A 26620-nucleotide genomic window follows, 5' to 3' on the forward strand; every position below is an offset into this window, starting at 1 on the left:
GGGTGTGGGGAAAAGGGCACGGAGCTTCCATGCCCTCTCCAAGGGTACCACTCTCCCCAAATCTCCACATACTCACCCACCTGGAACCTCCCCGAGCCTGGTCCTTTGGGGTTTTATGGAGGCTTTATTGCATAGGCATGGCTGATGAAATCATTGGCCATTGGAAACTCATTCAACCTGTAGCCCTTCCATTCACCCACCTTCCAGAGGCGGGGGTGGGGGGGTGGGGGGCGGGACAACCCAAAGTTCCAACCCTCCAGTCACCTGGTTGGCTCTCCTGGCAACCAGCCCCACCCTTAGATGTGGTCCAAAAGTCACCTCATTAATACAACAAGAGGCGCCTTTATTTCCATTCATCACAAGAAATTTCAAGGATGTTCGGAGCTCTGTGCCAGGCACGAGGACAAGGAACGAATACGTATTTCTTACAAATCACATCACCTAGGCGTCCGTTCATTTTTTAACGATCCCCTATCTCCCTTTCTAGAATGTAAGCTCCACGAGGACAGAACTGCATCTTTTCTTTCTATACCCCTCAGCGCGAGCAGAGACATGCAGTAGGTTCTTGCCCAGCACAAACTAAGTAAGTGTTAGGGAAGACGGACACTGAACACAATAGAACGGCTTGGAAACTGCTTCAGATCCTCACTGTTACAAGCACTCCCTTCCCTTATTTTTCCTACTGCGATGGGTCGCACAGTAAAATCCTACCATAATGCCCTAAGGGAGACCCAAAGAATCTGGTCCTGAATGTGTCCCGTACCTACTCTCACCATGAAGTGACCAGAGGAGCAGCTGCCAGGGAGAGCCAAACGAGTGCCGAGTGCCTGCCTGAATTTGCGCGTTACTGTGGGGTCTGTCATCTCAAGACCCGTGATCGTGGCCATTCTCAGAGTTATTTGTTTGCTCACTGTCGCTCCCACTAGCTTGTGGGCTCGTGGCACACAGGTGGCACTCAATAAACACAGGGTGGGGCAGAAGTAGGGTTCTGGTTGTGGGTACACAAAACAGTTTATTCCTGCATCTTTATTTATTCCTGTATTCTTCACCAGATGAACAATTGTAAACCTACTTTTGCCCCACCCGGTATGCGTGGAATGAATGAAAAAATTAATTCTTATGAGGATATAACATGAGAGAGACTCTCCCGTGGTGTTGAGAGTCAGGAAATGTATTCTCAAGGGAGTGATGTCTGAAAAATGAAAGATGACTAGAAATAAGTGAAGGGGAGGGGAGAAAATTAAATACAAGAAAACAAGAAAAAAAATAACATCTTCAAGGTCTTTAAATTGGACGTCAGCGTGGTGTGTTCGAGCCTTGGAAATGGAGGTGGGGTGGGGGTTATCACCACTAAGCTGAGACGTGCAGAGCTCGTTGGCTGCTCCTGGGATCTGGGCCTTCGATGTAGCAGCAACAGGCAGCCGGTTAGTGGTTTTGGCCGGCCGAGGTGCCTTCTAATCACATATCTATTGTAAATAACATTTTAGCGCCTGGATACCGTGTATTGGAGGAAGCCCTCTCCCTTCCCCGCAATGGAGCTTTCCGGATGCCTCAGGGCTCTACCCTTTCTACTGAGCTAGGCCCTGGAGCAGGGGTGCTGGCCGTCCTCGGCCCCTCCCTTCAGAAGTTGTGCTGTCTACACAGAGAAGCCAGCACGTCCTGAGAACTGAATCCTGACCTGAACAAGCTGCTTTTTGTTTGATGGGGAGGTTTTGAATAAATGAGTCGAGACACAAAAAAGCATCTGGCCTGTTTTGTGCAATAGGAGCCCCCTGCCCACCCAGAGTGGACCAGGCGGCCACGTGGGTGGCGTGGGGACAGGCTGGGGCCCCCAGCATGACTTCCACTCCCTGCGGGTCCCCCGGCATGAAGGCAGGTGATTTCTTCCTGCCCCTTCCTTATACTGGATCTGAGGGCGTAGAACTTTTTTGTAATTTTATTTCAAACTATCCTTTCATAAGAGCTGGCCTAATACTGAGGATGCCTCAATAATAGGAAAACTACTCTCATATGTTTTTCAATTAAATCTTTTCAGAAGCCAAAAAATAACCACGTTAAAGTTTTACTTGGGAAAGAGAACAAGGGCATTTTAATGAACGTGAGCGTCTGTTCAGGAACGGGGACCCATGTAGAAGGAAGGCGCCCTGGGAATGGGTCGGTCGGCAGGCAGCCTCGCCCCAGTCTGGGCGTCCGTTCTGGATGTGGGAGGCGTTGTTATCTAAGTGCAGCTTCTTTGCTTCCTCGGGTTTCAGCATTTCCCATGAGATCATTTAAAATCGCATTTGTTGCTTTACCATCTAATCACACATAAGCTTCTCCTCCTGCTCCCCACCCCCCCCCTTGCTTCCATCCCAGGAATGCACTTTCTGGAGCCCCAGCAGCCAGGGAGGGACTGGTGATGGGAAGTGGGGATGGCACCCAAGGCAGCTCGAGCCCTGGCAGTTCCGTGAAGGGCGGTGGGGTTCCCAGCAGACAGGCCGCACCGCCTGCCTCCGGTGAGGAGGACCAGCGTTGTAAGTCTTTGCAAGACAGAGGGTCTCCGGCTGGCTTCCCCTACTGGAGCCCCTCACTAGCTCTCGGCCGAGCAGATGTCAGACAGGGTCTCTTCTGCCTGCCCTGCCTGAGTATTAAGCTGACCGTTGTGTTCCAGGAGCCCACGGTTTCCGGTGGAGGTGACCTGGGACAGAAGAAAGCGATCTCTTACCTAGAAGACAAGCAAGAGAAGAGTGAGCCGCAAAGGTTTGGCTGTGGGACTCGGGGGGCCAGTCTACGGCTAACGGGAAAGACCTATGCTTGGGGTTATATGGGAAGAATTGCCGGTTTTGTCTATGAGCCAAAAGGAAGCACATTTTGTAGGCTGTTTGAATACATGACCTTCCGCAGACACCCATAGTTCTTAGAAATAGAATTACGCTTCATCTATCCATGTAGAAGACTCCACTGTTTCTCTTCCTCTGAAGGATAAGGGGTGGGGAATTATAGCTAAATCCCCAAACTATCCATTTCTACCTGCCGCATCAATGTCAAGTTTCAGCCTCTTCAAAGAGTCTCAGTGATGCGAAGAGATGTTTTCTTAGCAGGTGTGATTTCAGAAATTTTACCAAAGGTGTGGTAACAGAGGCCAAATATCCTAGGAGTATTCTTGGAAATGTTAAAACCAAATCAAAATAGACATAAAAAGCAGGGAATCCATGTTCTTTGGGTCGGAGGGGGTAACGCTCCCTCAGAGATAAGTTTTACTTCAAACTCAAAGCAACAAGTACTCTTGTTAGAGAGGCGTGGGAAGGTCCAAAGTGCCGGTTTCCGCTCTTGCTCACACATCAGAATAAACTGAGGAACTTTTTAGAGATCACACCAGGCCTACTGAATCTGAATGTCTAGGAGGTGGCAGCTAGAATCTGTATTTTGTTGTTGTTGTTCAACGCGCTCCAGAAAATTCCAACAGGCAACAAGGTTGAGGGACCCCTGTTTTGAAATTGTGGTGAGAAAAGACACACCCAGGTGATAAGGCTGTCTTCCAAGCTGCTGTGGAGTATCCATGCATGTTCAGAGCGGTGGCAGCAGGTCAGACCAGAGCTACCCAATGCTCTGTGTTTTTGGCCCCAAATCTGCAATCCAGAAGAATGACTCAGAAAGAAATTTCTGTGGTTCTGCCGTGTCTTTGGCCTTTTCCTCCCCCATAGCTCAAGTGCACTTAGCGGAAGTTTGATTCTTGATCATAATTTTCCTTTTTAAGATTACCTGATTTGATTGGTGCCGGAAAAAGAGAGAAAAAGCCCTGTTATGATTTTAAAACGTAGTTTGAGTCAGTTTTACTGCACTTGCCAAGTGGAGCAGGTAGAATTGACCGCGTTTATATATTTTGAGTAACAGAAGCCAAAAGGTTGGGGCTTTCTTACCACATGGTGTGGGAGGAAGGTGGAAATGACACAGGGAAATGAATTGCTTTTAGTTTGATGGAAAAATTTGTTTTGAAATGGTATCAAGTTGGCTTGAAATAGTTAGGAAGATTGCGGAGTGGTCTGAAAATGTCATTTACTGGTTCCCTGTCCGTTCACTTAGCAGCAATGCGAGTGGTGATGAAAATAGTCAGGAAAAGCGTTTAAAGTGACACCAGCATTTTTCATAGGCACATGAAAAGAGCATGCATCTGCAAAAGGACGGCTTGGAGAAAATCATCATCGGAAGGGAATGGGAGAGGAAGCTGAGAATGGTCTGTATGGTCAAAGGAAGCTAAGGAGTCTTTCTTTCACCCATAAATAGTGCCAAGGAAATACTGTTGTAGTTGGATAAAAACCCAGTGATCAAAAAACAACAACAACAACAACAGAAAAAAAACCCAGTGATCAGTGGCCGGGGGCAGGTGCACAGGCATCCGGTCCCTGGTGTCAGAGTCCAGGCAAGTCAGGAAGACACGTGAACCCTCAGCTTCCTCCAGAGCAGCAGTCCCACTCCTCTCTTTAGCTCCCCTCTCTCAGAACGCAGACTGGTCCCGGGGTCCCACGCACACACCAATACCATGTGCTTGGAGCCCACACCTTCCTTCTGAGCCTGCGGGGAGTGGGGGTGGGGTGGGGAGGAACACCATTGCTTTCCCCTCAGGGGTTTCTATGCCCTTTCTCACACAGACTTCATCGGGGGGGGCTTGCCCTTTCTACCTACTCGCTTCTTTCTCAGTTCCTACCCGGCCTCCAAAATCCTGGCTGACCTCACTCTCCCACAAGGCTTACTGGCCTCCCTCCCTCCCCCTGCTCCTGCCTCACCTCTTCATCCGTGTTTATTTGTACTGGTACATGTCTCCTCTTAGAGTGGGGCTCGTCTGTGTCCCCCCCTCCCCACCAGAGTGTGGATTTGGGAGTCCCCTCGATTTCTATGACTCCCATCCAAACTCTGTACACATTAGCAATACGTGCTTCCTGAATAAGTGTTACAGCTGGGTGTCCTGGATTACATGACAAGATTTAGATGTGACATCACCTCCTCTCATCCCCCTTCCCCCTTCAAGCCGGTGTGTTCTTTCCCTCGCCTGCTGACATCTGTTCTGAGGACTTAGAACTGTTTGTCCTTAAGGAGGCTGTTACTCTGGTCCACCTTGCTCATTACATTCCATGGGTACTCTTCTTCTGAACCCACTATGCAGCGCCATGCTTTTCCCTGGCTCTCCAAAGAGCACTAAAGCCATGCTTTATGACCTTGTTCCAAAGAGCAGGAAGAGGTCACAGTGATCACAACCAGGTATAGAAGACAGTGGCTAAGAGCACAGGCCTGTGGGTTGGGCCAGATCTCGGTTAACATTCAGATGTGCTGTTTATTAGCATGTTAAGCAATTCTCTCCCCTACCCTTTTATTTCCTCAACTGCGAGATGGCCGTAATAATATCTATTTCCTAAGATGGTTGTGAGGTTTGAACGGGGGGCTGTAAAGGGCTTAGCACAGCCTATTCTCTACTATTCCTATTATTGTTTAGTCCGATGCCTCATTTTACAGAAAAGGAAATGGAGGCCCGGAGTGTTAGTTTCAGTGACTTATTCAAGGTCACAAAGCTGGTAACCGGCACAAGGCTTCCTGCCCATGATGTGAAGCATTTCCCCAGCAGGACATGGCACTGACTGGCTCCAAGATGACAGGAGGGGGTCCCTGTTGGAGCTGTGTTGTTCACACTCTGTAAGGAGGGGCCCAAAACAAGTGCATCAGCAGCTGTGAGCTTGACTTTGCATTAAACACAGTCCTAGGGCAGAAGAGGTAGAGTGAACCCTGGTATGATGATGATGATGGTGATGATGATGATGATGATGATGATGATGGTGATGATATGATGATTTTGAGGTACCCGCAGAGTTGACCAGCAGGACACTCAGGATGCTTTAGGGAAGGGAGAGTTGAGGAAGGCCTTGAACAGTGGGTGGGTGTGATAGACGGAGAAGAGAGGGGAGGTCACTGTGCACCGGGCACAGTGACATAGGCAAAGGATTAGAAACACCTAGAAAGTGCCAACTCTGATGACAGAAATCAGACTAGTGGTTACCTCCATGTTGGGGGGCAAGTTAGCCACTGGGAAGAGATATGGGGGAGTATTCTGAGGTGCACAGGAAATGTTTAGTATCTTGGTTTGGTGGTAGTTACACAGGTGTTTGGGCATGTTAAAGAAAATCTAAGTATAAACTTAAAGATTAGTGCACTATATACATTTTGTGTGTGTGTGTGTGTGTATGTGAGAGTGTGTGTGTGTGTGTGTGTGTGTATATATATATATATTACTCCTCTATTTTAAAGTTATCACCAATAATACGACTCTCCAAAAATAATCAGTGCTAATGTTATTATCTCTTAACTTCTGGGCAGAAGAGATAAGACTAGTGACTTAGGTCTCCAATAGACTACAGCCTGGGCTAAGCCAGCCTCCAGGTTTGGTGGCTTATCTGTAGAAATGCGTTAGTCACAGGGACAGCTTGGAATGTCCTGGTTAGTCCACTGGTTCAGTGCTCATCCGGCAATACTCTGTACGTCCTTCTCTAGTCTATTTCAATCTTAGCTTTATGGGAATCCATGTGAGGGCAGGGGAAAGGGCAGACTGGGGAAACAGGTAGTATGGGAGCTGGAGTCGAGAGAGCACTGGAATGCCTGGGTTGGCCCAGCTCTCTGCCTCTTCTAGCTGGAGTCCTTGGGCAAGACCTGTTATCCACCTGGGTCTCAGCTTCTTTACCTGCCGACTGGAGATAGCTATCCTCCAAGGAAGACCATTTGGTTTGCTGTGAAATCAGGCAGACTGTATAGCACTTCTGGGTCAATTACTTGATCGTCATGTTCCCTTAGAGAATAATAGTAGCAGCTAAATCAATATAATGACTCCTATGCGCTAGTCATTGTTGTAAGCACTATACATAAGCATGAGTCTAAACACTCATTTTATTCTCATGACTGCCTCCTCGTACTACGGTTATGCCTGTTTTATAGGTGAGAAAACTGAGAACAGAGGAGTTAAGTAAACTTGCCAATGTCCCCTAGCTGGGAATTTGTAGAATGGAGATTGAAACCCAGATGGTCTGGCTCCAGAATCTAAGAACTTAATCATTATGCCATACTGCCTGTCTACACATTGTTTTTTTTTGTTTTGTTTTTTTTTTTTGTTTTTTTTTTCTGAAGCTGGAAACGGGGAGAGACAGTCAGACAGACTCCCGCATGCGCCCGACAGGGATCCACCCGGCACGCCCACCAGGGGTGAAGCTCTGCCCACCAGGGGGCGATGCTCTGCCCCTCCAGGGCGTCGCTCTGCCATGACCAGAGCCACTCTAGCGCCTGGGGCAGAGGCCAAGGAGCCATCCCCAGTGCCCGGGCCATCTTTGCTCCAATGGAGCCTTGGCTGCGGGAGGGGAAGAGAGAGACAGAGAGGAAGGGGGGAGGGATGGAGAAGCAAATGGGCGCTTCTCCTATGTGCCCTGGCCGGGAATCGAACCCGGGTCCCCCGCACGCCAGACCGACGCTCTACCACTGAGCCAACCGGCCAGGGCCCACATTGGTTTCTTAACCAGTGGGAACTATTTTGTTGTATTGGGGGAGAGATGTGCGAAGCATAAGAATGTGTGGAAATGATTTAGAGGAATCAAGTACTAGATGTAGCGTCACAACACAGTTTGAAAGATCTGAAACCCATGGCATATTGTTTTTAAAATGTGACGATTGTACTGAGACCCCATTTTTATCTAATAATAATATTCCATGCTATACACCGTGCCAGGTGATGTCCACAGACCTGCGGACAGAATAAATTTGTTTCTACCCTCACAGCACTTCTAGTCTAGCAGGGTAGACAGATATCAAACAGACAGACAAATAAATATAATTGTAAGCTGTGCTTCATGTCAGGAAAGAACAGGATGCTTTGGAAGATCATCTTGATGGCCCCTAATCTAGAAAGGCAAGATCAGAAAAAGTCTCTCTGAGAAAGTGACATGTAAGTAGTGGCCTAAAAGGGGATACTATTTTTGTCAGAGTTTGCCATTTGGAAGCAGAATTTGAGGGCCAAATCAGCATGTGATTTGCGGACAAAAGACAGATTCTTTCAACGTCAGAAGCTGCACGGCGGCCCCGGATTTTCTGAGCACCCTTCGCATCAGGAATAAACTGATGGGCTGCATTATATTACTTGGCATTTACATAGTATTCACAATGCTTTCGCCTTAAAACCTTGTCCAAAAGTCTTTTCTATCTGTCAGAATTTGCATATTTTTCTTTAGACACTTAAAAAGAAAAAGGAAAAGAGGGGTTATTGTTCACCAGAAACATATTTGGCTCTAAAGTAATTAATGTTTAAGAAGAAGATTAACAACCATAGAATTGCTTCGTGGAAAGGGGCTCAGTCTAAGTGCCCCTGCTTTTAGGAGGTGTTGGACCAAGGTCAGACCCAGAGAGAAGGTGCCCCGGTGGGAGCCTTCAGTGTGGGGTGTGCATCTGCATAGCCTTTAGGGTCCCAGAGCCCAGAGCGGGCTGTGCATCTCCAAGCCCGAATATGTGGCCTTCACACCATCATGCATTCAGTGTTTCAAAATGCTCTACAAACAGCTTCCTCCAAGAAGCCTTCACCAGCTTCTCCCGTTTTTGTCCCCTGCCTTCTTCAATACCTTTAGGCATTTGTCTTTATTGTGTAACACTTCATGGTCAGAGTCACAAAATTTAGTTCTGATTGTTCTCATTATTCCCTGATAGTGAGGGTTTCTTTTCTCCCTAAGAAGACTCAACGTCCTCCAAATCAAGCAATAAGGCTTCTTGTCAAGATGGAAGGACCTCAGCCTAGCCTAGACCAACCCCCTCATTGTGCAGATGAGAAAACTAAAATCCAGAGAGAGAAGATACCCAAAGACTGAGCGTGGTTCATCACAGACCTGTGGCTGGGACGCCAGTCTTCCGACGTCTCGCTTGATACTCTGTCTTCTATACCCCACCATCTTCCACAATGCCCAATAGTGTTCATGAACAGTAGGCCTTTAGCAAGTACTGTGAATAAAAGCATTTTGAGTGTTTGATGCAGTGAAAAAGAGCTAAGTCTTCCTGGCTCTCCCCCGCCACCTCCAGCAGCTCCACTGCTCAGCTGGACACTTTCAGGCCGTGGCAGTTGCAAGAGACAACTCCTTGAACCTTAAAGTCACAGGCCATGTTTACATTTGACTATAGCCCAGGGAACACAGATCTGCTGCTTCTCATTCCCTAGGGAGTCGAGAACCAAAATAAATATGGAGGGCGATCCTCTTAGTCCTCAATCCTCTTATTGCATCCAGAAGGCAACTGTCCAATCATGTTAGAGAGAAATCCTTCTCTCTGGTGCATGATCAAACCCAGTCCTGATGTTGGCCATTGCTAAGTCAACCTGTCTTCTGGGAACCTACTTAGCCCTTAATTAGACAAAACCTCAGATGCCTCACAAGAGCATACTCAGAAGGGGATCAAAGCCATCGCCCTGATTCCAGATTCACAAAGAACCAGAATTTACAAATGTCACCTCAGAGTACTTTCTCATCTTCCTGTGTGCTAACTGCTTCTCAGAGACAAAAAACAAACAAACAAAAAACACAAAGAAACTCAACATCAGAAACAAGTCAGCAGAAGGTCCAGGGTTGAACCCAGGTCTCCACACTCCCAAATCATAAGTTCTTTTCATTGATTCTCTCTTAGTAAATGTCACTGAATTCTTCTCCAGTCATCTTCTCCCCCCTCTCAGCCTCCTCCCTGTACAGCTCCAGGCTTCTCTTTCTACTCCCGAAAAATGCAGCCATGCTCAGCATCTTTGAGAAGTAGTGACAAGCTTGTTTACTGTAAGGTCAAATTAGGCACAATGACAGCATAAGCCCTGGACTGCAAAATTACAGGTCACATTCATGGTGCTTCTCTAAAGCAGCCTGTCTCTAAGAGAGCCACCAACATTTATTCATTTATTCCTTTTCTCAGCAAATATTTATTGAACGCTTACACATGTCACATTGTCCTGGGTGCTATGGAAACCACAGGGGAAAAGATGGGTGTGGTCCCTGTCGTCAGGGAGCCTATTTCCAGCATAGGAGTAGGCACCAAAGAGATCATTGCTGAAACAAGTGGCCACCACAAAAGTACAGGCTGCTGTGCAAAGAAAACTAGTCCGGTCCAAAAAATGTTGCTCAGAAGAAATGATATTTAAACTAAACTGAAGGAAAACGAGCAGCCAGTCAAGGGAAAGGATGGAAAAAGTATTATTGAAAGAAAAGTACATGTGTGAATCTACCAAAGCAGAAAGGAACTTGGTGGATTTGAGTAACTAAAAGAAGATGAGAGCCTGGCCTGTGGTGGCGCAGTGGATAAAGCGTCGACCTGGAATGCTGAGGTCGCCGGTTCAAAACCCTGGGCTTGCCTGGTCAAGGCACATATGGGAGTTGATGCTTCCAGCTCCTCCTCCTGTTCTCTCTCTCTCTCTCTCTAATAAAAAATGAATAAATAAAATCTAAAAAAAAAAAAAGAAGATGAGAGCAACTACAGGGAGGAAAACAGGAAAGGAGTGATGTAGGAGGAGGTGATGGGTGGGGACCAGATCATGCCAGGCTCATGTCCCATCTGAATGAATCTAGACATTGTCTGAAGAGCTTGGAAAGCCTTTGAAAGGTATAAGCAGAGGAGTGATATGATCATATTTACATTTTAAAAACGATTATATTGGTTGCTATGTGTGTATGGCGAGAGACCGGTGACAAGGAAGCATAGAGGCCAGCCAGGTAAGAGATGGCTGTGGCGTGGTGGTTGGAACACATGTAGAGAGGGAGAGAGAGTCTATGGGTTAATGATGTGGGCAGCTGGGTGCTTGATGATGCAATTTAACAAAATAGAGAACTGGGGGGAAGCTAATTTAGATGGAGGAGATATCTAAAAAGAATCAGGAGGTAGGGAGGTCTGGCACAGAAGAGAGGTTTGAGTGGAAGTTAAAATCATGGGAGAAGATTAGGTTTCCACGAGAGAGGTGCAGAAAAGGGTTAGGACAGAACTCCAAGAAGCTCCAATAGTTAATGGTCAGATGCCTTCAGTGAAGTTTCAGATGGAACAAAGAGAGAGGATTTCAATAAAAACATAGTGGTCGGCCCTGGCTGGTTAGCTCAGTGGTAGAGCGTCGGCCTGGCGTGCAGGAGTCCCGGGTTCGATTCCCAGCCAGGGCACACAGGAGAAGCGCTCATCTGCTTCTCCACCCCTCCCCCTCTCCTTTCTCTCTGTCTCTCTCTTCCCCTCCCGCAGCCAAGGCTCCATTGGAGCAAAAAGTTGGCCCCGGGCGCTGAGGATGGCTCTGTGGCCTCTGCCTGAGGCGCTAGAATGGCTCTGGTTGCAACAGAGCGATGCCCCAGATGGGCAGAGCATCGCCCCCTGGTGGGCGTACTGGGTGGATCCTGGTCAGGCACATGCGGGAGTCTGTCTGGCTGTCTCCCCGTTTCCAGCTTTGGAAAAATACAAAAAACAAACAAACATAGTGGTCAACTATCTCAAACCTGCTGTCAGATTTCAAAGTTTGTCTTAGTTTGGCACACTGGAAGTCATTTACAACTTCATAAAGTCTTTGGTAAAAGGGGATGGGAGAGACATATTAGAGTGTGTTGAGGACTAATGCCATGTATCAAAGGATGCATTTTCAGGCATGTTTTTTGTGCTATGTCACCTAGTTAAATCTGATGCTAGGGACCCCAGCATCCCTAAAAAAAACCACCTTAATTGATTATGAAGTTGCCTAAATTCTACTGTCCACCAGGACTTTACAAATGGCAAAGAGTTGTTGATATGATGATTTCAATATTCTTGTTGAATCAAACTTGCACTTTATCCTTACAAAATTTTTGGCTTACTTCAATACACCTGAGTGTGATAAGCCACAGTTTTAAAAATTGCAACTCACAGTTCTTGCTACAAACCCTCTCCCAAGAATTCTGGAGGTGTGTTAATAATATATTTTGATAGGGTCCCGTCGAATAGAACAGTAATTCTGTTGAGGAAGGGTATTAGAACTAGGAGAAAGGAAGTAAATTTTGTATGTTTTAAGTATTTCTTATCCTCAGCAGGAATACCACTCAAAATCTTAAATCTATTATAATTTGTATTATTTCATTAAATAAACACCTTTACCTTGAGAAGTTGATCCATATTCAAAACTATTCATACACTAAGAATGGGGGATGGAGAAAGAAAGTGGAAACATTATGAGATTTTAATATTGTGTTTAATTGTAAATGATCTCACATGTTTACTTAGTTTATATGCTGAGAGTTAGTGATGTGGAGTTGAAATAGGCTAAGTGGCTACTGGCTATTAAATCGCATGCGTAATGGGAAATATTAAAGTCTATATTATGCATTTGTACAGCACTTAGCTTACAAAATGCTTTCACGTACATTATTTGATCCTCCCAGCAACAGTGTCAGATTAGCAGGGCTGATGTTATCATCTTCAGTTTACAAATCATAGAAATGAGGGTCAGAGAATTAAAAAAAACTAGTGAGTGTCAGAATTCAAGCTTCCTGTCACCGAGCCCAGTACTATTTTGATAAAACCATATTTCCTCTCTGGGTTTTTTTTTGAATAATTATAAAGTCTCTAGATCTGACCTAATCAACCATCCTGAGTTTCTGGGTCCACAACATTTCCAGATCATATGGTGAGAAACTTGCTTTCTTCCTTAGTGACAAAAATATTTTTTTCTCCTTATGACCTCATTTTCAATGGGTTTGGAAAGATGGTAGGGAGGCAAAGACCTTTGAGAAAGAAATGTCTTTCTCCTCTTTGACTTTTATTTGGATCTCCATTCTGGCGGACAGAGATGTTTTGATTAAATGCCTTTTAGGGAGTTGCTTTCCCAAACTCCCGGTTTCCTTTCTTCCTTGAATTACATCTTTCTTCCACTTTAGCCCCTACAGAAAGTAGGTTATTCTTACCACTTTAGCCTGGCACGGCCATTCAGCACTACAAACAGATCAGCTCCTCACCAAGCCTCACAGAAAACCACTCCCACTCAGCGGCCATCCGTGCCTGTAGCTCTTATTCAGCACCACGGACAGGTCAAGGGCATCTCAGACCCTGCCTTGATCTTTCAGAACCACAGACAGAGCTCTTTCCTCCGCTCTGTCAATACCTTGGTTGTACTCAGTCCGTGATAACAGATTAGCTCGCTATTATCTCTAGATCATTCAGAAGTATACATTATGTTCACCAAGGATTCCCTCGCTTCATTCCTTTAGAAACCAGAGCAAGTCAGGACTATTCAACTTCAAAGATGGCTCAGTAATATTTTTCTGGTGCTACAGATAGCTAAGGCTCAATCTCTGACTACTGGGCAGGATTATAGATAGTGTGGTCTCACTTTCATCACCACAAACAGCTCATTACACTTTCCCAGTGTCATAGCTACTTCAACTTCTATCTCTTCCTTGGACAGTGTCCAGTGTCCTGTTGCTCCGATCAGAATCCTAAAAATAAAAAATTCAGGACAACGGACAGCTCAGTCATACCTATGTTATTATCACCAACTATCTAAGTTACTGACCATCTCAGTGATTTTACTAAGTCTTGACTAGTCTGGTCACATCTTCCAAAACAGGGTCATCTAATTCCATTAGCATGGAGTGCCCAGCAGTAACCCCAGTGCTAAAACTAGCTTGTTTGCTCATTCCATGAACTAGAGGGCCTAACCATACTCTCCTTTCACCTTGAAGAGCATTTATCCCAACCAGGGTGGATTTGGGGAACCCTAAGCCTTAAGTTGTTGTTGAACATGAGATGCTTTTTTTTTCTTTAGAAACATAGGATACAGTCAGTTTCTATCTACCTAGTCTCATAGTTCAAGTATTTGTGCTCTCTCTGTCCTGTTTTCTCCAAACCCTATTCTTGTGGCACATGAAAAGCTCTAGCAATGTTCCATAAATATCTGATACATATACATTTGGGATTCCTTGAGTTTATTATTTATTCCACAAATATTTGTGGGTCACCCACTATGTGCCAAACACTGTTGTCATGTTAAGAGTTTAACAGTTAATGAAATAGGCAAAATCCATAATTTCAGGGAGCAAAGATTCTAGTTGAAGGAGATAGATAGTAAACAAATAAAAATGCTAGTATTAGTTGGTTAAAAGAGTTATGATGAAAAATATGAGTTAAAGGGATTGAGAGTGGCCAAGAGCGGTTGTTTGGGAAAGTATGATCAGGGAAGGACTTCCCTAACAAGCTGATATTTGAGGGAGCCATGTGGCTATAAATGGGAAGAGAATATCAGGCAGAGATAATAGCAAATTTAAAAAGTTTGAGAGTGCGCTTGGTGTGTTCAAGAAATAGCAAGGTGTTCTCCATGAGACTGGGTTCCAGTAAGCAAGACAGAGAATGGTATAAGAGGAGCTCAGAGATGAAGTTTATGGGAACATACTTCAAGGCATGTTTTTAAAGGAACATTCTGACTGTTTTAGGAAGTATAGACTGCAAGGATTTGCATGAACACTAGCCGTGAGACGTGTTCAGGACATGTACTAGTAACAGTCCGGGCAAGAGATGATGGTGAATTGGACTATGGTGGTAGCAGTGGCCGTGATGAGTAGACAGCTAGACTTCAGAAGCAGAGTTATTAGAATTTTCTGAGGGGCCAAATATAAGATTTGAGAGGGAGAAGTAATGGGCTCATTTCAAAGTTTCAAGATTTGGGGACTGAACTACTGGAAGAATAAAGTTTTGATTTATTAAAATGAAGATGAGTAGGTCTGACCTGTGGTGGCACAGTGGATAAAGTGTCAACCTGGAACACTGAGGTCGCCAGTTCAAAACCCTGCACTTGTCTGGGCAAGGCACATATGGGAGTTGATTCTTCCTGCTCCTCCCCCCCTTTCTCTCTTTCTCTCTCTTCTCTAAAATGAATAAATAAAAAAAATTAAAATGAAGATGACTAAAGAAAGAGCACATTTGGGGATAAAGAAATATATAGGCTTTCTAGATCTACTAGACATCCAGGTGAGGGATAAGGAGTAGATGGTTGACTAAAGAATTTAGAATGCACATGTCACTCCAGACTACTGATGTTGTCAGTACAACTTCACTCCTTTTCTTCTCTGGGAAGCATCTGCCTGGGAAGCTGGCTAGGAAGGTTGGCTGAGATACAGCGCTACATTTAAGCTCCCAAAGGTTATGAGTCTATGGCCTATTTACTGCTGTACCCACAGAGTCTAAAACAATGTCTGGCATAAGGGAGGGAACCTGACATAGGAAGAGGCTTAAAAGAGGACCCCTAAAGTTTTCATTTTAGAAAAAATGGTTATATAATTTATTGAAATAGGGAACATAAGATGAGGAGAAGCTGGGTTGGGAAAAGATGGAGTGATCATGGGAGACAACGATTTTGAGGTGTCTGTGGAGAATTCGAGAGGACATGTGTAAGGCATTGGATTCGTGGACCTGGAGCTCAGAAGAAAGGCCCAGATTTAGGATCACCTGCACAAAAATGATAGTTTGGTTGTATATAAGGAGATGAGAGCAACCAGGAGAAGCATGAGGAGATGTCATTCTACATGGGGTTGGGGGCTGACACTTGCCTCTACTAACCAGGCTCTAGAAACACAATAATCACCTGTTTGCCCACATCATATCTGCCACACAGAACCAAATGCTGCATTAGTGGGGGAAGTCGTCTCTTGGATTCTAAATCTCAATGAGCTATTTAAGACAAACAGGCTCTTTCTCTGAGGCCCCTTGAAACCTCACCAAATCTGAATGTATTCAGTTCAGTCACTGCCTCTCTCAAGTCCCAGAGTCCTCCAATGATGCCCTAGTCAGTAATAGGTTCCATAAGTGCTCCAGCCAGCCAGACCTGTCCCAGCATGGGGTATGGAATCAAAAGACTCAGGGACAATCTTGTTTAGTCCAAATAATATCTTTATGAACTGCAGTAAGCACGGATCCTAATGGCTCTTAGTTTTTCTGCATGTAAGAAAATACCTTCTACCCACTCTACAGGATTCTGTGGGGATTAAAAGAGATAGTTACACCCACTGTTGTTGCTGTAGATGGATGAATTAAGTAGCTCTTCTCATGAGGCTCAGCCATCTTTGTGATCAGCTCAGACTTACTACATGATTAGAGAAACATTTTTCCTAGTAAGAACAACAGAAGCAGGAGAATGGATCCTCAGTCCTACTAATATGTTCTAATACCCCATTCCAATGTGAGTGTGTGTATGTGTGCACACGCGTGTGGGTGGGGGGTTCCCTATACCACCAAGAAGCAATTCTCCATACACCACCTGTGTGTCCTACAACGCAACTCAATCCTGACACTATCTACCTGGAGATAGCATCTGATTCCACAGGCTAAGGGCTCAGTCCCACAAGGCTGTGCCCCTCACTGCCTCGTACGCATGCACACACACACTTCAGACACCAGTCACTAGCCCAGGTTGTTACTCACTGGCTTCTGACTGGCCAGCTATGGATTAAAGGTTCCCACAACCCCCTCCAATTCAGGATGCCAATCACAATTCCGGGTTGGTACTTACTGATTATAAATTAAAGGTTTCCATGACCCTCTCCTTGTGTTCAATTAATTCTCCAGAGGGGCTCACAGAATTCAGGGAAACATTGTACTTACTGCATTACCAGTGTTAGAAAATGATGTCATAGAAATGCATAGCGCAAGGTATGGAGAAAGGACGCAGAGCTGCCGTTTCCTCTCCAAAGACAAAACTATCCCCAAATCTCCACGTGTTCACCAACCCAGACGCTCTTTGAGCTCTGTCCTTTTGGGTTTTTATGGCGGTTTTATCATATAGGCATAAATTATTGGTCATTAGTGATTGAACTCAATCTCCAGCCTCTCTCCCCTCCCTGGAGGTCAGGGTGTAAGCTGGAAGTTTCAACCCTCTCATCACATGGTGACTCCACTGGCAACCAAGGGGAGTCCCAAACACCACATCGTACACAACAAAATACATGTTTATGGCTCTCACTACTTAGAAAATTCCAAAGTTTTTAGGAGCTGTGTGCCAGAAACAGGGGACTGAAGATAAAATATTTCTTATTATAAATGATAATATCACGCCTGCCTTGCCCACTGTAACCTTAATAAGACCCTCATTTCTACTCTTATTCACATCTACTTCTATCTAGCAGCCCTGAGCCTGCTGGCCCTCCTGGACCATGGGTCATGACTGAAGCTGGAAACGGGAAGAGACAGTCAGACAGACTCCCGCATGCGCCCGACCGGGATCCACCCGGCATGCCCACCAGGGGGCGACGCTCTGCCCCTCCAGGGCATCGCTCTATTGCGACCAGAGCCACTCTAGCGCCTGGGGCAGAGGCCAAGGAGCCATCCCCAGCGCCCGGGCCATCTTTGCTCCAATGGAGCCTCGGCTGCGGGAGGGGAAGAGAGAGACAGAGAGGAAGGAGAGGGGGAGGGGTGGAGAAGCAAATGGGCGCTTCTCCTGTGTGCCCTGGCTGGGAATCGAACCCGGGTCCCCCGCACGCCAGGCCGACGCTCTACCGCTGAGCCAACCGGCCAGGGCCTGGGTCACGACTAAAGACCAACCAGAGCTATTGCCATTACCAATGAAATGACAAATGTGAAAGATCTGTTATCTGTTCAGTCACCCTAAGTGGATTTTGTCCTTCCTTAGAAACTACTTTCTCACCAGGGTTCAGAAACCCATGTTAAAATGCCTCTACTAGGACAGCCTGACCTGTGGTGGCGCAGTGGATAAAGCGTCAACCTGGAAATGCTGAGGTCGCCGGTTCAAAACCCTGGCTTGCCTGGTCAAGGCACATATGGAGTTGATGCTTCCAGCTCCTCCCCCCTTCTCTCTCTCTCCCTCTCCTCTCTAAAATGAATAAATTAAAAAAAATACCTCTAGGACACATCAAGAGACCCAGTGGGTTCTCTTCTAGCCTGGAATTCCAGACCCAGGTAATATAGAAGCTTGATCCTCAGAAACAACCCAAGTCCAATCTAGGTTCACATCCCATGAGTGTAAGGTCCCTGAAGTGGCGGGCCAGCAGTTGTCTTAATTTGGACAACGGAAGAGAGGAGATCCCAAGGACTTGCCAACCAAAGCCTCCGAAGAGTCAGAGTTTCTTGGGACAATCACCCAACAAGAACTCCCCACCATATGGGGCTGGGTCTTTTCTTTCCTAATACGCCCAACACTAACTTCTGACGTGTCTCCAGAACCTAAAAAGACTTTCACCAAAGCTCTAGAGCCATGGAAGTAGGTCACCAGATCCTACCCTGATCCTATAGCCCTCACCTGCGCTCCTTCTCACGTCCACAGTCGCAGAGGCTTCTGGTGCGTCTCAGAGGCAGAACGCCTTCAGCAGCTTCAGCTATGGGCTTGTCAACAATGCAGTTTCTTGGACCTCACCTCAGACCTATGGAATGGGGTCCAGGAGTCTGCATCTGAACTCGCTCCCTCTGTGATGGTGGCTGGCATCTGAAGATCACAGTACTGGAGGAGACGGGGAAACTACATTTTCCTCAGAGCCAGTGGTTCCTGCAGAGAACTGAGAGAGCACGTGCTTGGTGAAAGAGCTTCGGCTCTAGCTTCTCTGTATGCCCCAGAGATACTGCTCTACCCACCAGTGATGCCGAGCCATCCGGTTCACTTCCAGACTAGCTCCGGAAGTAGCAGGCTTCCTGGGAACACTGTAGTCCACAGAAAACCTACCATCCCTGGAGTATCTTCCAGACTTCACATGGACCACGGTGGACCAAAGCCCCAGAGAGCCTTCCCGGCTGCTTTAGAGACCATGTGGTAGGACAGGATTTTGCAAACTTACGGGGCCAGAGAATGATTACAACATCATTATGACCTGTTAAGTCATGAGTAGGCTCCCAGGAGACATTGGTGCATTTAGATGAAAATAAACAGCAAAAAAATGGGCTCCAGAATCCATTACCGGAAGAAATAATCAAAATCTTATTCATATGATTTTTTTTTTTGTATTTTTTGAAGCTGGAAACGGGGAGAGACAGTCAGACAGACTCCCGCATGCACCCGACCCGGATCCACCCGGCACGCCCACCAGGGGCGATGCTCTGCCCACCAGGGGGTGATGCTCTGCCCCTCTGGGGCGTCGCTCTGCTGAGACCAGAGCCACTCTAGCGCCTGGGGCAGAGGCCAAGGAGCCATCCCCAGCGTCCGGGCCATCCTTGCTCCAATGGAGCCTTGGCTGCGAGAGGGGAAGAGAGAGACAGAGAGGAAGGAGGGGGAGGTGGAGAAGCAAATGGGCGCTTCTCCTATGTGCCCTGGCCGGGAATCGAACCGGGGTCCCCTGCACGCCAGGCCGACGCTCTACCGCCAAGCCAACCGGCCAGGGCCTGATTTTTTTTTTTTAAAGGAGAACTTTATAGTAGAAAAAAAGAGCAACCAATTAGAAAAAGGAAAGAATTTAGTTTACTCAGAACCAAAATTCACAGATGTGCTGGGAGCAGGAGAGCCTCGGGCAGACGGCAGCCTCCCAGTTGGCAAGGGCAACCGTGTACACAGTGCGCTGGCCTCCCCTGTACCTGCCCGCCTGCCGCACAAAGGCCCCGCTTCTTAAAAGCACTCCACTACAGACTGAAAAGAACGCTAGAACATGTGGGTGTCTTCCGTGCTTTTCAAGCATGGAATGACAAATGCATTTCAAGGGGGAAGTTTGGCCAGCATTGTTTATCCTGCAGACCACCTGTTTGCGGTGCACTGAAATTCTGCAGGAGGCACAGGGGGAAATGCAGGGTTAGACCAATCCTCTCTGAAGGCTCTGAGCGGAAACCCCTGGGACTGGTGGTGCAATGTGAGTGATGGGAGCGCTGCGAGAGAAACATCTACTGGCCTGGGTCTCGCTCCTGGGAGCTGGAACCAGGGAGGGACCCCGCTATGGAGAAGAAAACATTGATTCTGCAGCTAATCTCTGCTTCTCACTGTGTTTAGTATCAGGGTTGCTTAGTCTTCCCCCGGAGAGTCCTGCAGGCTCTGGATGATGGCTCTTCAGAGGAGCAATAGAGAAAGGCCCTCTCTTGCTTGACATTAAGAGGGCAAAGGGAGCCCCATAGCCCTGTTGGGTCGTAGTGAATGTCTATGGAATAGGGAGGCTGGCTTATCAGAAACAGCTACTGGGCTGGTGGGAACACACTGCAAATACCCTGGTGAACTACTTCAAAGCTGAGCTTGGGGATGAAACGGAACAGGAGTTTCTTGCATTGACTCCTCCCCAGCCACCAATCCATGGAGTGAATCCCAAGCCCAGACTAATTCTACACATAGGCTCACAAGGAGCACGTCTCCTCCACTGCATTAAATGGGCTGGAAAATAAGGACTCCCAATAAGGGCCACCAGCAGCTGCACACAGCCCAGGAATGTAGCAGTCACTACCCGCACCTTGCCCGTATCTCCCAGGGACCCAGAGGTCACCTGCAGACATTTTCTGCATCTCTCTCTGCCAAGGGCTTTCTCTGCTTATGGCTGTAAATCCTATAGAGTTAATGTCTCTGGAATGACCCTCAACCAATGACAGCAAGGATGGCAGACTAAACGTCAATATCCTTATTCTTCAGCGAAACCCTACCCTGTGGTTGCCCATGGGGATAATAGGATCATAAAAGGATTACTGGCTTTCTTCTTTCTCTCTTACATTTTCACTCTTCTCTGAGTTTCTTGGAACTAGCTCTCCAATGAACTACTTGCACTCAAATGTTTGTCTCAGGGTGGAAAATCACTGGGTAATAGGTAGAAAAAGAGAGACCGCTTTGATCGAGGGACCCCCCAAGTCCAGAACATAATCTCACTGGTTGACCCTGACCACAACCAGGTCTTTGGCCCAACAGAATTATTGTAGGCATGTGGTGGCACCAAGTCAGCCTCAGGGCTGAGCCAGTTTTGACCTCAAGCTCCAGATTTAGCTCCTGGAGACCTGACTTCATCCTGTGCTCAACTCTCAACATTGGAGGCAGTCTGGCATCATGAGGGAGTCCTTGCATTGTTCCTCTGTGATTGAGTCTTGGGTCTCCAATAAGCTTCCAACATATAAGTAGCTCTTCTCCCCTAGACAAAGAAGGGAAAGCTAGCTAAGTTCTTGTTTCTCAGAAGGGAAGAATTAAAGACTATGATTGGATTCAATCAAGTCAACGGTGTTTGAGTGGCCATTGCACAAAAACACCATGTGAATCAGGACATGGACACACAGCACTTAGAACTTCTAGGGCAGAAGGGGGTAGGGGACAGGTGTTGATTTCTGTAACGTCGATTAACTTTGAGAAGTTTCCTAAGAGACAGACCAAGTGCATATTGGCAGAAGGCAGAGAAATAGGGACGGGGTAGCGAAAGTTCCCAGGAGAAAGTCATGGAGAGCATTAAGAAAGGTGGGTGGTGTCAGAGAGGTGAGAGCGCCTCCCAGGACCCTGCTTGCTTGCTTGGGGTATTACTCTGGTTGGCAAACTGCGGCTCGCGAGCCACGTGCAGGCTCTTTGGCCCCTGGACGGTGGCTCTTCCACAAAATCCCACATGTGGGCGCTACCTCGATAAGGAATGTACCTACCTATATAGTTTAAGTTTAAAAAATTTGGCTCTCAAAAGAAATTTCAATCGTTGTACTGTTGATATTTGGCTCTGCTGACGAATGAGTTTCCGACACTGGCTGGGGTATTGGGTCCAAGGGCTGCCTCTGCCTTGGACTTTAGGGTATGCTAGCCTAAAAGAAGTCACTAGACTACATAATCTCTTTGCTTCCTTATATTCCTATGATTACATTTGTGACTTTGGCCGCATTTTCCCAAACAAAATGTCCTTCGGTTTCTGAACTTTATAGTTACCACGATTCATTTAGCAACTATGTATTAAGCATCTACTAAATTCCAGGCACTGTGCTAGGGCCCAGAGAGTTGATGCTGAACAGGACAGATATATTCCTGGCTCTCCCTGAGTTTACAATTTAGTGAGAGAAACAGAAAATCAAACCACAACATTACACATCAGAGGTTTAGAGAAGCAGGCAATGACTTATGGGAGCATGAAAGGAGAATCCTAATTCACGTTGCATCAGAAATGGAGGCATCGCCTCAAATCCAAGAGTTAGAGAATGATGGGGGATTAGTCAGGCTAAGCAAGGTGGGGGGCTATTTCCAGGCAAAGGAAAGGGAACATGGAAAGGCTTTCAGATAAAAGAGAATGGGAACAAATTCAAGGAGAAATGAATAAAACTAGTGTGGTGGTTGGTGTGTCACAAAATGATGAAGGAGCCATGACTTAGAGGCTCATGGAAAGCACAGGGGTGCCCCGGAAGTCCCTGGGGCAGGATGGAGTGAACACCTCTCCTGAGAGCATTAGGGTCCTGGGGGGGGGAAGGTTAGTGTGAGGTAGGGAGCAGGAGAGGTGGGGGGGTTGTTCTAGCAGAAGAGATGGGAGGGGTGGGAGGAAGAGGGCCAGCGGGTAGGCTGTTATCTCTCTATGGTTATGCCTACTCTCATAAGAGTATAAATTCTTTCTAAAGAAGAATGAGAAGATGGAACTCCCCTTTGGGTTCCTGGAAACTACCAACTTCCGCCGGTTCACTCCAGAGTCCCTGGTGGAGATTGAAAAGAGAATTGCTGCCCAGCTGGCAGCAAAGAAAGCCAGAGGTAAGCAGAAGCAGAAGGACCAAGAGGAGAAGCCCCGCCCACAGCTAGACTTGAAAGCCTGCAACCAGCTGCCCAAGTTCTACGGTGAGCTCCCGGCAGAGCTGGTCGGGGAGCCGCTGGAGGACCTGGACCCCTTCTACAGCGCACACCGGGTAAGGGCTACGGACTGGGATGCCTGTTCCCAGCTCTGGGAGAGGAAGCCTCTGTCCCCACCCAGCCCAGGGCGTCCTCCCGCATCTTGGGTGATGCGGCGATTGGCTAGACTCAGTCGATGAAAAATGTACTAACTCACCTCTTCAGCATTCTCCTGGAATTTTCATGGCATTGGTGGTAGAGGCTGCTTAGAACCCAACCCTCAGAAGCAGCGAGAGCTACTGTGGAGCTGTCAGGGGAAGTTGGCTGCTCCCTTGCCTAAGTTCTGGCCTAGGATCTCCAGAGATGTAGGTTTCCTTTGCTTGTGGGGAACAGAGATCTTGGAAGGAGGAGAGAGTAGGTAAGGGACAGAGATGAGGATGATTTATACCAGTGGTTCTCAAAGGACATTCTCAGAACACCTGGGGTTCTCAGAACTCTTTTCATGGGTTCAGGAGATCAAAAATATTACACGATACTACTTAGATGTCATATGGCTTTTTCACTCACACTCTTTTGTGAATGTACAATAGTAAACATAGGGCTATTAATGGGGGACGACATCATTAGTCTAACAGCTACTGGAATGTATGCTTGCATATTCCTGTGTTTTAAAATTTTTTACATTTTAAATTTCTAATATATACACAGACATATATAATTGTATATATATATACACACACACACATATAAACATACACACACATGCATGCACACACACATACATATGGCATAAGCAAAAAGTTATAAACATTAGCAAAAGCTCTTTGGAGTCCTCAATAATTTTTGAGTTTTATAAGTGTCCTGAAATCCAAAAGTTTTAAGAACCACTAGTTTGAACAAGAGCTGTTTCATGACAATGACCCTGCTTGTATTGTGCCTTAGGTGTTCTCCACAGCCAAAAAAAAAAAAGGTGTGTGCATGTTTGGGAGTTGTGAGGAGAGGAATCAGCCATCTCCAATATGGTTTGTAGAGAAAATAGAAGCACTGGAATGTCTTCCTCCCTCCTCTACTCTGCCGAGAGCACTCACTCTCCCAGATGCTCAGTGAAGGGTTTAAAAGGGAAAATCTAGGAGTTGGAGAACAGAAGGAACATCACAGGGCCAAGGATGATCCACTAATTATAAACTAAATGCCATAAAAACTCCATCCTCCAGTCATGGACATGTTGCTTCTTAGCTGCCCCGAGGTCAGCTGCCTGTCCATTGGGCACTTGCAGTGGGCTCTTTGTGATGCACAGTTAGCCATGGGGCCGAGGGTCTTGCCGGGAGGATGGGGATATGGCTATTAGTCCCTGATCCTCCCTAAATCTCTGCTTCTCCATTTGGCTCTCATGGACCCATGGTCCCAGAGATTATGTGCTCATGAACCTGAGACAATGCCACTGATTTTCAAAAACATGGTTGCATGAGGATGCGTGTTTCTCATTGGAGGTTCTCTTCTGTTTGTTTTGTTTTAGACATTTATTGTGCTGAACAAAGGGAGGACTATTTCCCGGTTTAGTGCCTCTCGGGCCCTGTGGCTATTCAGTCCTTTCAACCCGATCAGAAGAACAGCCATCAAAGTGTCTGTCCACTCGTATCCTTTGCACTGTTGATTCTTCCACATGTTAGAATCAGGACTTGCCCACTGTGTCCATTACCTTCCTCAGAAGCTAACAGTAGAGCCTTCCTCCAATTGAATTACTTATTCACTCATTCAATTCAATAAAAGGTGTTTGTGCCTTTAATGTATCCAACACCTGAAAGCAGTCCCCAGGCAGAGGAGGGGATGGGTTTCATGACTAGAATGAACATACCTATGGGTGCACATCTTATAAAAAATGTTTTCTTTTTTTTTTTAAATAATTTTATTTTTTAATGGGGCGACATCAATAAATCAGGATACATATATTCAAAGATGACAAGTCCAGGTTATCTTGTCGTTCAATTATGTTGCATACCCACCACCCAAAGTCAGATTGTCCTCTGTCACCTTCTATCTAGTTTTCTTTGTGCCCCTCCCCCTCCCCCTTTCCCTCTCCCTCTCCCCCCTCCCCCCTGTAACCACCACACTCTTATCAATGTCTCTTAGTTTCACTTTTATGTCCCACCTACGTATGGGATAATGCAGTTCCTGGTTTTTTCTGATTTACTTATTTCACTTCGTATAATGTTATCAAGATCCCACCATTTTGCTGTAAATGATCCGATGTCATCATTTCTTATGGCTGGGTAGTATTCCATAGTGTATATGTGTCACATCTTCTTTATCCAGTCATCTATTGATGAGCTTTTTGGTTGTTTCCATGTCCTGGCCACTGTGAACAATGCTGCAATGAACATGGGGTTGCATGTGTCTTTATGTATCAATGTTTCTGAGTTTTGAGGGTATATACCCAGTAGAGGGATTGCTGGGTCATAAGGTAGTTCTATTTTCAGTTTTTTGAGGAACCACCATACTTTCTTCCATAATGGTTGTACTACTTTACATTCCCACCAAAAGTGTATGAGGGTTCCTTTTTCTCCACAGCCTCTCCAACATTTGCAATTACCTGTCTTGTTAATAATAGCTAATCTAACCCGTGTGAGGTGATATCTCATTGCAGTTTTGACTTGTATTTCTCTAATAACTAAAGAAGATGAGCATCTTTTCATATATCTGTTGGCCATTTGTAAAAAAATGTTTTCTTTATTGAGGGAAGTTTTGCTGATATACCAGGCACGTTCTCACATGTATGGTCTCTTCCCCAAGCCTTCTTTGGGCTGAGGAGCCAGGCATGGTATATCTGTGCCCTAGCCATGCAGAGGAGTGGCTGCTTATTATGCAAAAGGGTAGCACCTCCCAGAAAGCCAAGAGAACAGACCATAATGGGCAGACTGAGTGTAGACTGTCTCAGTGGGACCCCTCTGGTCCTGGGGGGCACTGCCAACATCATAAGTTACCCTCAAACCACCAGCAGGTTAAAAATGTCAGTAGGCCAAGGTTCACGCTACTGGGAAATGTAATGATTAGAGAGACATTGGTCAAATTGTCTGTATTCTATTAATTGCTTAATTACTTTAGGTAGAAGCTGGCTTCATTTTGAAGGGTTTTTTCTGGGGGTGGGGGGCGGAGAACATTCAAAGAAGAGACTTTGGCTTGGTTTCCAAGGATTTTTCTTGGTGACTGTCCAAATTAGAAGTACCTAATGACGAGTTCATCTCCGGCTTGCAGGAGATTGATTTGCGAGAGCAGCCAGCCTTGCCTCAGCTGCCTGGCAGATAGATGTTAGCCAGCCTCTTCTTAGGAAGCTCCAGTGAAAGGAGCCCTCTCCCCAGGCCCCCCGAGCTGTTGCTGAATTGCTGGACAGCTCCCAGTGAGCCGGTGGCCCTGGCACAGTCGCCTCTACAGGAAACTGCTGCTCCAGGAAGTTGCATTATAATTTCCCTTTCCGTGCTTTATGGCTAACCAGCGGAAAGTATATTTTCTTAATTGAATCTTGGATGTCTTGATTCTACAGAAGATGTTCATGATAATAGGAGGCTCCCGTGTGCTAAATGCTTCCTAAGCGTCAATGCCCTCATTGGTACAGAAACCCTTGAGGAAGGGATGAATATCCCCAGTTTACCGATAGTCAAACTGACACTCGGAAGCATTAAGCAACTTGTTCAAGGTCACCCCCTCCCCTAGCTAAAATGTCCAGCCTGCATCCTGCTTAGAGCAGTCTCAGCCACAAGGAAGTAGGCAGTTAATGAAAACGAATTAGGGTAATTTATTTTCTCAGTATGTTACCTCTACTTGGGTTTTTAAACATATCTACAATTATATAAATTTAAAAATAAAGAAAAACAGCAAACATACAAACTCCTTTCCATGCATCCTGGTTGAATTATATCTAGATAAGTAAGAAACAAC

The 26620-nt window shown here is 46.3% G+C and overlaps 1 protein-coding gene and 1 long non-coding RNA gene across 4 annotated transcripts in view; one reads left to right on the forward strand and one right to left on the reverse strand.

The window, feature by feature from the left end:
• LOC136382571 (uncharacterized) overlaps positions 1 to 26620 on the reverse strand; it is a 420231-nt gene that overhangs the window by 217037 nt on the left and 176574 nt on the right. The gene's annotated exons all lie outside the window — the stretch shown is intronic.
• SCN10A (sodium voltage-gated channel alpha subunit 10) overlaps positions 22498 to 26620 on the forward strand; it is a 97283-nt gene continuing 93160 nt past the window's right edge. For all 3 annotated transcript variants that reach the window (XM_066352121.1, XM_066352122.1, XM_066352123.1), the window contains exons 1-2: positions 22498 to 22764; positions 24204 to 24322. In XM_066352121.1, the coding sequence (XP_066208218.1) occupies positions 22498 to 22764; positions 24204 to 24322 (386 nt within the window). The remainder of the gene's footprint in view (positions 22765 to 24203; positions 24323 to 26620) is intronic.

This window comes from Saccopteryx leptura, chromosome 10 (assembly GCF_036850995.1).
Source record: "Saccopteryx leptura isolate mSacLep1 chromosome 10, mSacLep1_pri_phased_curated, whole genome shotgun sequence".
Lineage (NCBI taxonomy): Eukaryota > Metazoa > Chordata > Mammalia > Chiroptera > Emballonuridae > Saccopteryx > Saccopteryx leptura.